General features: G+C 39.5%; 1 protein-coding gene across 1 annotated transcript in view; it reads right to left on the bottom strand.

The window, feature by feature from the left end:
* The window catches only part of prkcz (protein kinase C, zeta), a 118,828-nt gene extending 102,256 nt beyond the window's left edge, over positions 1–16,572 (bottom strand). The window contains exons 1-4 of the mRNA XM_041945812.1: positions 16,451–16,572; positions 7,757–7,878; positions 5,632–5,721; positions 5,247–5,297 (exon numbers count right to left, since the gene is read on the bottom strand). Of these exons, the coding sequence (XP_041801746.1) occupies positions 5,247–5,297; positions 5,632–5,721; positions 7,757–7,878; positions 16,451–16,527 (340 nt within the window). The 5' untranslated portion in view covers positions 16,528–16,572. The remainder of the gene's footprint in view (positions 1–5,246; positions 5,298–5,631; positions 5,722–7,756; positions 7,879–16,450) is intronic.
* Positions 16,573–17,770: the final 1,198 nt, after the last annotated feature.

The raw sequence follows: 17,770 nt of genomic DNA, 5'->3' as shown, positions 1-17,770 counted from the left end.
TTTCTCTGGTACACAATTTCTACAACTAGTGTAAATGTAGCTGTAAGAATATGTCTGAGTCACAAATAAATATGGACTAACTGTCTGAGCCTTGTTTCCTCTTTTGTGCTTCCATAATCACAAGAGATGTGATGTTAAATTGTTGCTTAAGTGTTGTTTTGTCATTGCCAACCTCTGATCTTGAATAAAAATCAGGTGCAGACCTTTGAGTGATATGTTTGAGAACCCCTGATATAGTACACAGGGAGTGATTTCAGATACTGCCTGAATCTTGTTCTCTTTAAGAGTAGGGAAGGAAGCAAGAATGGATTTAGGAGAAATATGGTTTTAATTGTACTTGTACTTTTTAGTTGTACGCAACAACATCACTGCAGTAACACAGACCCGGCTACCTGTCACTTAATTCGTGGTCTCATCTATCATGGAAATTTACATATTTGTCATTTTATTTTAAAAACATTTAGAAAAATAAGATATAGACAGTATCTTTTACTGAATATGATTTATCTAAAGCACATATTTTGCTAAACATTTGCATATAACTGAACACCTTGGTATGTTTGCTATTTTCATCAACTTTAAGTTAAGTAATCTGGATAGCAATAATTGAGACTTGTGTTTCAGTTTTTTAGATCACATCCTGAGTCATACTGTGCACATATTTAACAATATATGGCAAAAATCAAACCATTTCCCTCTATCTTTATATCAAAATTCAATCATGCTTTCTTTCAAAATACGACGTGCTTAAACTTGAGCCAAAGACTTCAATCAATAATATCATGCCACCCAACTGTCTATCAATCTTCAACTTTCAGCAGCACAGAGCTAAGATTTAATAGCTAACTAGCTAGAATGGTACATCTGTGTGTCTTGGGGTGTTCTCCACCTCAAACCATATTCCATTTCCCTAAAATACCATGGCTACTGGCCTGGTGACTATAATTTTTCAGTTTAAGTAAAGTGGTATCTGTGCAAGGCATTTTACAGCAGACCCAGACCCTGTTTTCAATTTTAACTTTTCTTAATTCTGTCTTTTATGATTTAACGGACCATTGTGTACAATTTAGTGGATCTAGCAGTGAAGCTGCAGACTGCAACCAACTGACTATCCCTCCCTTTCCCAGCGTGATGGAGAACCTACGCTGACAACTGAACATGCGAAAGGTGCTCTGTAAAGCCAGTTTGTGGTCTGTCTGTTCTGTGCTAATGTAGAAACATGGCAGTACAACATGTCGGACTCATGGTGGAAGAGGTCCCACTCTCTCTGTAGATATAAAGAGCTCATTCCAAGGTAACGAAAACACAACAATTCTTATTATCAGGTTGTCATACACTAATGGAAACATATTTATGAATATTCTATTCAATTTCTGCCATATTTTGCCTATAGATTCCCTTAAATCAGGGATTGGGAACCCTTTTCCTATTAAGGACAATCAAACTGTCTCATAATCTGTATACAGCCATGTGGCTGGAGGTTCCCCACCCCTGCCCTAAATCTTACACACTGGTATATTCAGCACATTTTGTCATGAGAATGAGTGTGCAATCATATGGTGCATGAATAAAATGTCAACAATTCAATAAGAAAATATTCAGAATGTAATGAATATAAATGAACTTGACATTGATATTGCACTATTCAGCTCGAACAAACTGTGTAAGTGGATCTGACCGAGGGTCCTCTCATGTTTGGACAGTCCTCTTTGTCAACAATGCTTGACCAGACAAGGATGTGTTTTTTTCATTTTCTTCCAGCAGAATACTCTGCGCATACAACCATGAAGTCTTCAGCGAACTCATATCTTGCATCTGCTGATGTGGTTGCTTTTTTGTGAGTTCTTGCTAGCACACTGCCTCTCACTCTCAGAGGACATCTTTAACATGACGTATAGGGCATTATTTATGTCCAGCCTGCCTACCCTGGTTCACTTGGAAATACCTCATGATACAGACACTAGATGCTCTTGAAATGCTGTTTCATCTGTACTTTGAACTTGATTCTCATGGGAATGAATGGGTGGATACGTGGAGCACATTGTCTCCTACTAAAGCGACTATCACAGGCATGCTACTCAGCGTAAGGCCTACAAAAATATTTAGGTCAACACATGGATGTATTATAACTGTGTTATGATTCAAAAGGCACAGTAAACTCACTACTGGCAGGGGACATACCCTAGCTTTTCCCTGATAATGCTATGTTGTGACCTACAAATCCATGTTGAAATTGGCAGGAGCTAGTTAGCTGTTAGGTATTAGCAGCTGGTGGGCAAAAGAGTCCTGCTACAAGAGCTAACAGCTAATGGAGCTAATACAGTCAGGGGAGCCAATAGCTTACAGCTAAGGGAACCAATAGAGCTAACAGCTAACAGAGCTAAGACACAGCAGTACTCTTTTCAGAATAAACAGTGTTAAACAGTGAACTGCTATTTCTACTATTGTCTCTACTATTGATGTTTAAATGTCACACAAAAGTACGAATCACACACATTCTCTCTGTTACATGTCACAAATAATTCATGAATGGTCTGAAAAGTCAAGAACTGCAAGTAAGTAAGACGATTTACTTTTGTTTTTGTGTTTAAATCACACTTTTGACAAGCAATTGCACATACATTTATGGTATTCCTTTGATTTAAGCTTTTCCTAAACCATGCATACTGTGTAATGTTAGTTCACTGCAGTAATAAAATCTTTTTTTGGCTTTGTTTTCTTATCATAATGAATAACTTTCTATGATGGGGAGATCATAAAAAAATACCCTCTAATCATGAAGATCAACATTCTCTTCTCTGCGAAATTGAAACTGAATGAAATTTCATTTATTCAATAGCAACTTCCAAACCACTGTACCTGCTACTATGTTTTGACAAAAACAAATACTGCTCAACTTGATTATAATGGGGGGGTAACAATTCTATGAGGAGGACAATTCAAAAGCACCAAAGAAAACCAAAACTGCCTGCATGGCTACATCTTACAAAGGGAAATGGAAAATTCTGTTAGTATGTTTTGTTTTGTCGAGATTTGGATGAACTGACCCTTTAATGTTTAAATATCTTTGCAAAGTATTAGCTACTGCTCAAATTTCCAGGCGATATCAGTTCATATTTAGCCTTGAAAAATACAAACACACTCTAAAAATGAATGAGTAACAGTGCTCCCCTCAGTCCTCCACATTATTTCCTCCCTTCTCCTCTGAAAAGATCAGCTCCATCCCCCCCTCTTCTTTTCACTCATGAGAATCAACAGCAAGCAAATGAGGTTTAAATTGGAGAAAACACAGCAGGCAGCCACAGTTACAACTGGTACATGCACCATTTTACATATTATCCACAGAGCACAACAAGCAAAGCTTTCACAAAACACAGACACTAACTTGATGTGTGTGAAATTGCTCGTGTGTGTCCTTCATCACCTACCTACAGCATGACAGTCACACTCACACTCTTCACACAGTAAACCAGTGGTCTGCCCCACAGCAAAAGCACAGGACTCCCCTCCCATCAAAAACACACACATACATGCATCCACACACACACACAAACACACAGGAGTGCAGTCCACAAGCTGCTGAAACATGCTGTCACAGCAAATAGACAGTGAGGGAGTGCAGCAAACATGGGAGTGCGCGAGAGTGAGAGTGAAGGGTGGAGAGAGAGATGGAGCAGCAAAGACTACAGTGAATAGTCACATTTACGCAACAATAACTGAACTGATATTAAAGTTTCTATGCAATCTTTAGGCTTTTTTACTTTGAGCATGCCATGTCTAAACGGCACACAAATGCTAAAAAAATTGCTGCTGAGACTGTAGCATCACATGCAATTACACACAGATTCATTTAAATTAAGTTTCGCACCACAAAACAACCCATCAATATGTAGCATGAAATTTGCAGCAGATATTCATGGTTCACAGAGGATGAATCGTAATGTTTGGTGACATCTGACCTCTACTTCAACAGTCAGGCCAAAATTTCCCATTACACACAAGAAACATTCAACACTCATGGATGCTTTCAGTCTGTCAATTGATTGACATATATCTTGTCATGACGTTTACTGAGCAAAATCATGCTCCATAGAGGCTGTATATTCAATACTGCATGAGCCCACTAAAGGACCACCCTTACTGTCAATAAGTCTGTAGTCAGACCAATAAGAGGCACAACAAAATTAATTTGCGCAGCCTTATGGAATAGAGCGTGCTGGGGATTTGGATGGATGGCTTGCAGTGCTAATTGGCAAGCCATGGCTGTTGAGTTACACCGCAACATGCTGCAACATTTTTGTAATGTACTGACCGTGATATTAAATTGCATATACCATGATAGAATATCTTCCATCACCCCCTTTATCTGGAATCTGACTGAAACTGATTACTGAAAATTACATTTGTTGTCTTTCCACTACAATGGCAGTGAGCTAAGCCAGTTAGCAATCTAGCAAGCTTGGTTGCAGTTTTTTCAAGGGTTGTATTTTTACAATCAAGTCCTGTCTCACGGTTGAATGCAAAAAAAAAAAAAAAAAAAAACAGTTCGTCATAGATAATATGATTACTACATTATTGGACTCTTCTTTCTTTAATAAATCCAGGAACATATCCATGTTTATTTGAATTTTAAAAAAAGGAAATAAGTAAATCTTTTGTTCAAATACATTTGCCATCTTTATCTTGCTCCTTTACACTAGTTGGGAAGTTCACAACATAAATTTTTGTTTTTAATGTCAAACATTACAAGAATGTTCATCCCTAATCCTAATAATACTTTGTTTGTGTGAGTGAAGCTGGACACAAACCGTAATAGCCACAAGGCAAGTGTTTGACCAATCTATGGCATTCAGCACTGTAAACTCTGCCCCTGGACCATCAAAAAGTACTACACCAGAGAGACTTTTTGGCACAGGAACTATGGCTAAGGAATCAAATTAAGATCCTGGTTCCTCCATTCTACCAGCTGCAAAATGGTGAACTCTACACTACACTAAGGCTGCATGATCAAAATGTGACTGCGTGACTGTGCTGAGCTGACCCACCTCCACATTGTACTGACACCAACACCAGGTGCCAGGTACATTGGCGCCTTAACCTAGTTTAACAGTTCTGGTTAAACCACATGGGAACCACATGTATCCATGCCTATATAACATTAGGATATAGGATATAGCATAACCCTAACACTCTAATTGGGAATCCTGCCAGTGGGTAGAGAGTAAAAGCACAGCTGATGTACTCACTGTCCTCTCCTGGGCAGGGCATGCCTGGCCGCTCTGGGGTACTGGGGAACACTGCAAAAGATAGAAAATAAAAATAAAATCTATAAGCAGGTATGTGAGAAAACAAGGCACAGGTCATGAAAATGAAAACTTTGATCACAAACAATATGCAATCCAGATGATGAACTGAATTTACAAGAATTCAAGGTCACACAAGCTCTACACACCCTAGTATCCTCACCAGAGAAATCTGTATTTAAAAATGAAGAAAAGGTTGCATTTGTTGAGCGCCTTGGCAATCCTTAAATGTTATGGTGCTCGCTAAATTATGCACCTTTACTGTTTCCTAGAGTTGTCCATTGTGACAAATAGTTAAAAACAACTATAACATTTTAAGCCAACTCACCATGCAGCAGCAGTCCAGACCTCTTGCTGCGATTGTAAATACGAAATGCCTCTTCCAGCTCCATTTGAGATGAAATGGTACAAGGGTCCCCTACACGCACACACACACACACGCAAACACACACACACACACACACACACACACACACACACTCTTGAACTTTTATCCTTGTGAGGACACTCATTGACATAATGCATTCCTAGTCCCTTACCCTGACCTTAACCATCACAGCTAATTGCCTAAACCCAACCCTTACCTAACCTAAAACCAAGTATTAACCCTCAAACACCCCTTTGAAGTTGTGAGGAATGTCTTCACTTTGCAAAAATGTCCTAACTATATAACAACTTTTGATTCCGAGACAAGGTTTTGACTTCTAATGTCTTGTACACAGACTGAAATGATGTCACTACATTGCACAAATGAATAGTGCAATATCAATGACAACTAAATGTCTATCCAAGGAGGGTTGAATCAAGGGCAACTGGACTTAGTTGTAGATAATTGTAAACATTTTGACTCTCATCCAAAGGACTTCTCCAGTTCTGACTGGTAGGGAACTCCAGGTCCACCAGTCCAGTTGCCCTAAATTCAACCCTCCTTGGGTAACCATGACCTGGATGAATGATAAATGTGTCAACCTATTATTTGTCCAGTCCCTTAAATGCATATGCAACAAGGAAATACATTATGTGTCTCGAGCAGAATGCGTCACATCTGTGCCTGAAAACGTTGTGCAAAACCTTAGTAAATCTGACCATGTATACTCAACAGGTTCTAAAAGCCCTCGTCAAACTCGCAGGAGAGTGGGAAACTTAAGTCTTTGATGGCATGTGGAAAGATGCATGCTTGCTGCTTGTTTCTGTGTGCCTGCATTAACTGTGTTGTCCTATGCCGTTGGGCTGTGCTTGTATTTCTGCCACGGTGTGTAAAGCCAGTAAGCTGCACTTTTTCAGTTTAAAGACCATGTCACAGCTGTCAAAACCAGGTTTCTGGTTGATAAAAAGACAAGCACACAGTGGTGGTTAGGATTTAGTCTGTTTTGTTTTGAGTGCCTTTCCCTCTCTCTCTTTTACAAACCCACACACGCACACATCCACGTGCCTTTGCAGGCATTCACGCACACCTTAAATGCACAGATGTGGTAGCATAACTCAACTTGGCTCCACATCATTGTGGTGTCAGAGACATCTCTGATCTTGCATCTCATTTCTCTGTTTAACTCTGGTGCTCCTGCCCACCATCTTGAATTCTGGTGTGACATAGCCACTCATGTGGTCACGTCCACCATCTTTTCTCCCACTCCCTCTCACACATACACACACACACAGCCACAGACTCAACATGCTTGCTTGCTGTCTTTATGCTGGTATTGTAATTGCTCATGCCTATAGCTGCTTGTTATTGTAGTTGGACAGTTGGATGTTTATTAATTGGAGCATTATCGATTGTTGATCAGTCCAGCTAAAGTTAAATACACTCTGTTGTCATAAGTAGCAGTAGTCTGTGATTATGTGTGCATGTGTTGCGATACCAGCTGGTTGTGCCAGTACTTTAAGAGCCATTTCTATTGGCTTTATCCCCATTTAAATTTAGCCCTTCACTGTTCACCTTCTAAAGTGAGTTCTCAAATATTGACATTTTAAGTCAACACCCACTTTTGAGACTGCATGCATGGTTCAGTTATTAGTTCCACACATTAAAAATAATTCAAAATATTGCACAGGCTAAAAATGATAATGATTCTTGTTACTATTATCAAGATTCTTGCTGTTATAGTTGTTGTCGATGGATGGTTCACATCTTTCTGAAGGCATGTTTATATACAGTAAGAGGCTGCATTTTTCAGATGTAAATGTTAACTATTAAAAAAAAAAAATAGCTCTGCAACTGGTGGAATTCACAGCACTGCAGCCATGGTGCATGGAAGCAAATTTGAGTGTGGACAGCCGGATATGAGCACTTCCAGTGAGCAGTATGACGTGGCAGAGATGACTTTTGGACTGGCCAGACGCCCAGGAAATGGGCTTTCATGCTGCATTTTTGAGCCTGAGTTTAGCAGTAGCATAGAAGGACACAGCAGGTGAGAGCACATAGACAGTAGTTTACCTTGAGCTACACCTACCTTCATCATCGATCCACTTGAGTGTGATGGGCTGCTGCTTGGAAACGCTGCACATTGTTCTCACCTCCTCGCACAACTCCACAAAGGTTACCGTGGCTGCCAAGTCTGTGATCAGCATGTCCCTGGATGCATACACACACACACACAAACACAGAGAGAAAATGCCAAGATTGAGTCACTTTGGTTTAGTGGAGCACAGATCAAGAGATCCCTCGGGCGTTCCAAGGAAACAACAACACAATGAGGAATCCATTCACTATTATTGAATTTAAAGTTAACTTCCCATAAAGTCCGATATTGTAGGTTTTAACAGACAAGGAGTCTCACTCCTCCTACCTGGATGTGCAAACAGAGACAGAGGAAAGATGGAGGAAAATGCTGGCTGGGTTTGCAGCAGAGTTAATGACACACTGGCTGCAGATGAATGCAGTTCACTGAGCATGTCTGTTGTGTTTGTTGGCTCAGGTCAGTCTCAGCTGTTCACCAGCTTGAACTGAAGTGAACATTCAGACAAAATTATGCAGATGTTAAATGCCATCACTCCAGAATTTGGACAAATGGATCTGGTTATCAAAGGAATCACAGCTCATAGAAAACACTGAAAAAACGAAGGTTGCGAGACAAGTCTGAAGGATTTGCTAGTATATACCATAGAGCTGCACAATTAATCGAAATTTAATCAAAATCGCGATTTTGGCCGCCACGATTATACAAAGCCAAAATCGCGATTTTTTTCCTTTTTTGTCATTTTCTGTATTATTTTATAAGTGGGCGCTCTTCTGACTGCAGCATAAAGAAAAACAGTATATTTGTCCACCAGCCACCAGGGGGCGGCCGTAGTCATAGAGCACGCCGCATCGCATTAGTAGCCACCAACAAGCAAGCTAAACTCAGCTCCTCTCCGCCTAGCGCGGTGCTATCATACCAGTCAAATTCAAGTGGTGAGAGCGAGAGGGATTGGTAGAGTGACCATTGTAGAGCCGATTTCTGAATCAGTGAAAATAAAGATGAGTTCTGGTGAAAATGACTGAACAGACAGTGGGAACAGAAGTTGATCAATCTTCCGGAGGTGAGGAGTCTGAGCTCGTTCCTCGAAAGGGCTACACATCTGTTGTATGGAGCTATTTCGGATTCAGAAAAGGTGATGTCGAACAAAAGCATGTGTTGTGTAAAGACTGTGGGCGAATTGTGTCCGCTCCGCAGGGGAACACAACTAATCTGTATAACCACTTAAAGAAGAATCATTTGGGAAAATACGACGAGTGTATGAAAAGAAAAGTCCCCAAACCCCCGCATATCCGTCCCAAACACCCAGCGCAGACAACCATAAATGCTACACTTAATCTTGCAACACCATATGCATCAACATCAAGAAGACACCAAGAAATAACACAAGCAGTTGCCATTTATATAGCCAAAGCCATGGCTCCCATTAACACAGTTAACAACGAGGCATTCAAAGAGATGATCAAAACGCTGGACAAAAGATACGAGATGCCATCCAGAAACTACTTCTCAAAGGTGGCATTGCCAGCGCTGTATAAACAATGCCGGGAGGAAATCCGAAAAGAAATAGCTCTACCGCAATTCACTGAAATCAGCAGTTCAGTTTTATTTTGTTATTCCGTTACGTCAGTGTTACTCAACCGGGATGCTACAGCGTCCCAGGGTGTGTTCGGAAGCCCTAGGGAGGCAGTGAGAAGGATACAGCTTAGGTGGTGCTTAGAGGTGGTGCTTAGTGACATTTGGGACAGTTAGTCCATTTTATATTATAATACTGAGGTGTTGTAGGGTTCAAGAGGGTGTATGGAGGCCTATGTTGTGGCTCAGGGGTCGTTAATTCAAAAAAGGATAAGAAAAACTGTCTCATATAGTAAATTCCTTGGTTATGTTTCATTTTGTGGCCTTAAACTACATTCACTCTGCACTGGATAATTGATTATTGTTTTTTACAGAAGTGCAATAAAAAAATAAAAAATAATAAAAAAAAAACTTTTGCATAATCGTGATTATAATCGAAATCGTGATTTTGATCCAAATAATCGTGATTATCATTTTTTCCATAATCGTGCAGCCCTAATATACCACAAATACTGCTACAAAAGTTAAACATTTCATGTTATCTTACGGCTCATTTAACCTTTGATTTTTGCCTGAATAATCTACCTCACATTATTCAGAGTTTAGTTGTTATGTTATCCAACCTGCATGAGCTACCATGTGATGTGACTTGGGGTTGTGTTCACAGCGTTTCCACAACATAACTGTGAGCAGCCTATACAAAATACTCTCGTCCATAAACTACCATTTGAACGTTAACATGATCCTGAACATGACTTAGTTTTTCAGATGACAATGTTATCCGTTTTGGGGAGTTCTGATAAATAGCCTAGCTATAGAACAATAGTAGAAGGCTGAAATAATTTTCCAGGACAACACAAGATTTTCCAGGTCTTCTGTCATTTTCCACGTGTTTCCCATGACTGGATAATTGATCAACTGTTTTCCAGGTTTTTCCAGGACGTGTAGGAACCCTGTTCATATCAGTACTGGCCTTCAAATACCCTTATCAGTGGACGACTATTTCAAATAAGGGTGTGCGTGTTCAGTTTCAACCCTCCCCGCTCTGCTGCTGGCTGAATGTGACATTGTGGGCAGTATGTATTCACATTCAACAGTGCAGCTGCTGAGAATCAAGGTTTGAATGGAGACCGGGCAAACGTGTAGCCAGATATGTTCGTGTTTTATACTGTAAACAAATATCAAAACATGTTTCTAAATTGCAAGTGCAGGAGCTACAGTGACTGGGCCTATGTGAGTGTGTCTGACAGGTTTCTGGGTGTGTGTGGCAAAGTGTTTATGGTGAGTGTTTGCTGGACTCTGACAAGGTGGAGCAGAGGCAGCTTGCTTCCCAGCAGGCATTGCTCCACACGGTCAATGTGGAATATCTAGCACACATGCTTGCGCATGCACGCACACACACACACACATATACACACACATACACAGTGAGGCTATGCCTGTAAGACAGACTGTACAGTATATCAAAATAGATGTACAGTCTGTGATATTATATATTAACTCTTGCTCCTCATATTATCCTATTGTGCTTATTATACTTCTTGACATTTAATCAATACCACCCTAACCTAAACCCTAATGAGGCTTATGTGACATTTTGATAAAATTACAGATACATGGTGTGTTACAAGGGTCTCCTACTTCATCTTTCCTCTTGTAGTCACACTAATAAGTGTGGTCTATTGGTTATTAAAAACCAAACCTGTTGAATGGGGAACAATCTGTGTCTGAGTCTGTGACTACAATCAACAGCATTTGCTGAGTGCATATCCTCAAGAGTGCCCTACACACTAAGGGTCTGGTCATGTAAAAGTACATAAACCCACCTATCAACATGCTGATCTTCAATCACCTCTAGGTCAAATACTGTACAAATGTCACTGTGTTAGTTCCTTGGTAACACACACTGTGTTACTGTGTCTCCACCAGCTTCAACTGACAACCCAACCCAAGAACTGTTTTCACTTTTAACCTTATTCTGGTAAAGTCCATTTAACTGAATGGAGGTTATTAACCAACTGTACAGAATTTGTGGCCAAAAGCATATATGTGCATGAAATGAACCCAGCCATTAGTCTGTTCCCACAAGATCTGAGGGTATACAGCTCTGTAGAAGGCGTTGACAGTTTATGAGGTTTATCTCAGATATGATAGTGGATGATTGTGGGGCAGCCTCTGCTGATATTTATCCAATAATGTATTGATCTGTGATTGTGGCCCTTGGAAGACTATCATTGCTGTTAAACTAAAGAATATTTTGTATTATGTCAGTATGGGGTGGTAAGCTCTGTGCCTACTATGTATCAAGATATTATTTGCATACAGAAAGTTGTTGTAGTAGGCCCCAGGTCTCATACTGACTCTTGAGTGTCTTCTAAGAAAAAAACAATACACTTTAGGGATTGATAGTAAGCTTCACAACCAGTGGTATAAAACAACTAGAGACAATACCATCATGAGAAGTGTTTCACTGGCAGTGTGTTGTCTTCAATACACTTTGTCCAAGCTCCAACCTGACACGTCTTCAACCCCGGGATCCGACCAGAGATGCTCCATACGAGCCTTTTTTCTTTTTCTCATCATCATCATCTTTTCCTCTCTCTCCCAATTATTGTTAGAATTGTTATTATTGTTAATACTCACTTATTCCTCTTCTCTCTCTCTTCCCCCATACACATACTTACATACTTACACCTACTTTTGTGCATTGTAATTTTCTTTGACTTAGGCCTGTCTATATTGTATTTCTATCCTGTCTTGAGTTGTTGTTTCTCTCTTGCCTTGTCATGTCTCACGTGTCTTCCTTTGACTCACTATTAATAAATGTCCAATAAATGGCTGCTGACAATAGGTTGAAGCTACTTGAATTTCTGGATTAAATAAAAAAGAAATCCTGCATTATTATGTATTTACTTTGAATATTAAAACATGTGAAACATTTAAAAAATCGAATTGGAAAAAAAACTGAAAAATCCGATTTTAAAAAGAAGTGATATGAAAACACTAAAGCCTTACGTAGTCTCTGCTCATTGTCCTTTAGTTTGGCCAGTGATCAGCTCCTATTAGAATTTCTCTCTATTTTCTGCTCATCCTCTATTACTGGAAGCATACTAAGTTGAGTTTGGAACAAGAGGAACTTGTTTACTAAAACCTGTATTGAAAAGCATGTGCTGGCATGAGAAACAAATATTTTTGGAAAAGTGAAGAAATAAAGAATAAAAGTTCAATTTAAACCAATCTGGTATATAGAAAAAAATATGGTGAAAATGGGTAAAGAACTTAAAACAACTTTTTGGTTGCTACTCTGCTCACACTCTTTGTTTAAAGTAGGTCTGACTGCAATACTTTAAGCCACAATAAGACGCTGCAATAAGTCGCTGAAGTATATACGTATAACAATACTATAACTCTTGAGAAGATACTGATGGTAATTTCTAGCCATGCCTGCCATAAATTCCTCTTTTATCAATAAAGCTGGTATTAACTCTCAAAAATGGCAAAATGGCAACAAATGTCAGGTCAAATACATTATGATCGATTACTATTGTTCACTTATTCTTAGGTAGGACATTTTCTAATTTTAATCAACATTTTTGCCAAGGTTAGGGTATTTTATTTTGTGAAAGTCCTTATATGGTTGCTTCGGTTTAGACAAGATCTGAGATTTCAGGAGTTTGGTTCCTTTAGTTAAAGGAAATATAGTATTTCATAGAAAAATAATACTAGAACATATGAGTTGCTGTACAGAGAATCGGTCTGAAAGTTAAACCGCTTAGTCTGCTCAGTATGTGGAGTCTAAACTGAGGTTTTGTGTGAACAGCAAGATGGTGACATGAATACATATTCAACAAACCATGTCATTCATAAAAACTGATCAGATTAGACTGATGTTAATGGGGTCACATTACACTTGAGGGTCTTACCAAGTTAAAAAGCACTTCTGAGCCAGTTCAGAGTTTTTAGTTAGTTCTACATCAGTAATTGCTGCCTGAGAAGCAGCAGTTCATTCACAGCAACATATTAACAATAATTAGGTCTGCCCTATAAAGGAAACATCCCGGGTTCAGGTGCATTAATGTTGTGTGTCCATCATTGAGCATGTTCCCTGACCATTAGCCCCTACCTACACACTCATTGCTAATGAACTCAAAGATCAGATAAACAGAAGAACTTTTCACTCCCAAACTCATTCTATCTAATATTTGAAAAACCAACCAAAACTTGAATGAAAATAAAGATCTAAGTTCAATAAAAATAAACATAATTAACCTAATAATAATGGTAATGAAAAGTTAAGCATGATAATTCACAGTGGATCCAAGTCTTGGACTGACAAAGAAGCTAGCACACCGAACAACATCACCATCCCTAGATCCACGCCGGTATCATTTCTGAGCAGTGCCCAACTTCTTGAATCAAAGTATTTGTTTGCTTTGTCATTATAAACTGTATAACTCTGTGTTCTTTCCTGATGATTGGCCACAATGACAAATTTGGAAACTCATTTTAGTTTCTGGCCAGTCATGATGGGCATGTGTCCATATTTATAAAGTTTTATGAAGTATTGACTGATTAATCATAAACAGTGATTAGTTGCAGCCCTGCAGATAACACTGACCCAGAATCATTCACTGTCTCTTTGGTACTGCTGGTCTGTGGAGAATGCCTCATGTCAATGATGATCATTTGTGTGTTAGTTGACCTTGTAACTGGCTTCTATGGGGACAATTACAAACTGCTCCACCATCAATAAAAACACTGCAAGTTTCAGGCTGAGTTTTAAACTTGTGTTGTTTGAGTCACATGATCATTTAAAGCCCATTGCTGTGTCTTCAGATGTTTAAACTGCACATGTGGTTTAGTCTGAACTTGGTAGCTCTGCTGATATCAGTTAAACTCCTGAAGAGGTCGCTGTATCTGCAATTCAATGTTACTTATAAACTACAGTACCAGTCAAAAGCCTAGACACACCTTCTCAGTTAATGTTTTTTTCTTTATTTTTATTATTTATTACATTGTAGATTAATACTGGAGACATCAAAACTATTATATAACACATATGGAATTCTGTCGTAAACAAAAAAGTTCAAAGCAAAATAAGTTTTATAATGTAGATTCCCCAAAGTTGCCACCTTTTACTTTACTTTGTCAGCTTTGCACAGTTACTGTTGTCTCAGCGAGCTTTATGAGTAATACTTTTCCTACAGTCTTGAAGGAGTTCCCTTACATGCTGAGCATGTTGGCTGCTTTTCCTTCACTCTGCAGTCCAGCCCATCCCAAACCATCTCAACTGGGTTTACTTTGGCTGGTTGTGGAGGCCAGGTCATCGAATGCAACACTCCATCACACTCCCTGTTGGTCAAATAGCTCTTACGAAGCCTGGAGGTGTGTTTTGAGTCAGTGTTCTGCTGAAACACATATGATGGTCCCATGAAGCACAAAGCAGACGGGATAATATGTGGCTGTAGAAAGCTGTGGCAGCCATGCTGATTCAGAGTGTTTAGGATTTTGAGTAAATCACAAACAGTGTCACCAGCGGAGTACCCCCACACCTTCACACCTCCTCCATGCTTTACGGTGGGAACCACACATGCAGATACCATCCATTCACCTTCTCTGTGTCTCCCAAGACACCAGGGTTGCAACCAGAAATCTAGAATTTGGACTCATCAGACCAAAGTACAGATTTCCACTGGTCTAATGTCCACTCCTTGTGTCTCTCGGTCGAAGCAAGTGTCTTCTTCTTGTTGGTTTCCCTCGGTAGTGTTTTGTTTTGCAGCTATTCAACTATGAAGGTCTGATTCACACAGTCTCCTCCAAGCAGTTGATGCTGAAATGTGTCTGTGACCAACTAACTGAAAACCATTCCAGGTGAGTGCCTCATGAAGCTGGTGAAGATAATGCCAAGAGTGTGCACAGCTATCCTCAAGGCAAACAAAGAATCTAAAATAAAATATACTTTGCTTTGTTTACACCTATATTGTTTACTACGGAGTTTTAAGTGTTCTTTCATGGTTTTGATGTCTTCAGAAGGAATCTACAATGTAGAACATAATAAAAATCAAGATAAACCATTGACAGAAAGCGTGTATCCTAACTTTTGACTGGTACTCTAAGTGCCAAACTCATATAATTGCACAGGTCAATGATTATCTGACAAACAGCCATATAAAATGCCAGAGAATGGTGAGAAAAGCCCATCAACACTCTCTGAAGCTCATATGAACATATCCAAACTGCTTGCTTGATCAAAAATACAAAGAGTGAGTACTTCTAGCATACAAAAGCAGCAAATCTGGTAACACACACACACATGCGCACGCACACGTACAGAGTGGCTGTAGAAGAAACACTGAAAGAAGGAACTGACAATATAAAACTGTTCCATTATCAAGGACCTTCCAGAACAATACTTCACTTTTTATCTCTTAGTAGAATCACTGCAGCGTTGCCTTGTTAAGAGCAAGGTTCAGGTGTCATAACACAGTCTCAATCACAACGAGCAAGGTAAAAATGTACATTAGAAACAAGTGGCACAGACTGGAGCAGTCAGTGGGTTATTGAGCAGTTGGGCACTCCTTCAAACACAAAGGTGAAGGTAACATTTCTGAAAAGAGTACACATGAGATATTATTCAAGTACTAAAGTTATTTATAAGAGCTTTAACAGCAGTGACATGACTGTCATATTCTATGACATGAAATATTCTAGGTTTCAGGCCAACAACCTCATTACTGCCAAAACTTAAAGAGCTCGAGAGCACATCACGAGACGACACACACAATAGCTTGACACTAATGCTATAGCATGTTATCCAATCAAATAAATATGAGATAAAATGTTTGTTTCAAGTAATCAATATTCTTATCAGTGGGAAAGCTTTTGAAACGTTCTACAATTATTCTTACTTGAACCGAAAACTTTGGATTATGCCTATTTTTATGTGAGTTTGAGATTGGTCGGGTTCAAGTGCAGAGTCACTCTGATGAGACAAGAAGACCCTACTGACCCGTAACACCAGAGCATAACTGGAGGTCTCCACTCCACAGGTGTTTCCCTTTGACACAGCCAGCCGGCCGACCACCCTCACCTGTCCCTGGGTGAGACACTTACCCACAGTAGTGTGCTTTAATTTTCACCAACTCCGAGTCCAGGTCCATTATGGATCCGTTTGACGCTAGCGTACGCATTGAACAGTTCGGTGTACCTCCCAACTAGCCCAACGTTAACTGGACAGGCCCAAACTAGCTGTATCCCCCCGGTAACGTCGGAAGATAAAGCTTTAACGATACATATTATTGTCATGGAAAACGACTTATCCAACACTCTCGAAGCAAAAGTTGTCGAGCTACTTCGAAGTTTCTTTCGTTTAGACGACATTAAAGGCTTTTCTGACGGAGGAGTTGTCAAGGTAGCTCCATTAACACGACCGTTTCCGGCTTTAAGCCGCAATATAAAACACAAACTAACAAAGTACGCCGGGAAGGGATTCCGGATTAGAGTGGCGCTTTTATTTTGAAAGTGAAACCGTCTTAGCCCTGATCAGGTCACAACAAACTCAGGCTCACTTGACACAGTTTCTCATGGCTCACTATGGTTACCGGAATCCAAATTCACCTGTCCATTATTTATAATAGGGCTCGTTGATTGTTTCAACAAAAAGTCTATATAATACCCATGTAAAGAAATAATGGACAATTTAAGATAATCAAGAGTGAGTTTACAACGAATTTATTGAATGTTGTATGGTGATATGTTTCCTCTGCAGTTTCTCTTGTCCTCTCGCAGGTGGGATGTGTGCTCACAGATACTTAACGATCCTTTCATGGTGTGTTTTATCTCTTCTATTGTAATGTCCTTGTCTTATTCCAGCATTAGAGGTGGTCTTTCTTTATTCCCTGAAATAATGAATTAATGTCAACACGGTCTTATAGAAATGTTTTTGAACAGTAGATCAATGTTTAATAAAAGCCTGAATGGGAAAAGGTTGTTCCGTGTGTTGTAAGAGGTGTATCAGAAGGACAACTGAAACACAGGCAGACAGAATGAACTAATCTGACGGATATTAAGTGGTTGAGGCCTCCACTACAATAATGCAGTTGTCGAGCGCCACCTGCTGGTTGATTAATAAACAACTTCAAGGAGACGTTGGACAGTAGTTTCCCATTCAGACATGCCTTTGGTGAGAGGCTGTAGATTATTGTATGAATTGTGGAAAGTTCGTTTTTAATGATTATTTTTAAAACAAATCTAAACAATCACCATAATTCAGAGGCTTCTGTCCCACTCTCTGTGTACCAGCCAGTGCTTCTATTAAGGAATACTGTATGTAGCCCTAAGATGGTGTGTGTCAATTACAGATACAATGGAACATTTATTTAATAATATGAACGATGTACAACATTATGTCAACCAAAACAATACAGGTCTTCA

The sequence above is a fragment of the Chelmon rostratus genome, chromosome 10 (genome assembly GCF_017976325.1).
Source record: "Chelmon rostratus isolate fCheRos1 chromosome 10, fCheRos1.pri, whole genome shotgun sequence".
In the NCBI taxonomy this organism is placed as follows: Eukaryota; Metazoa; Chordata; class Actinopteri; order Chaetodontiformes; family Chaetodontidae; genus Chelmon; species Chelmon rostratus.
Note: the sequence above shows the minus strand (reverse complement) of the source record. Positions and strands in the feature narration are given on the sequence as shown.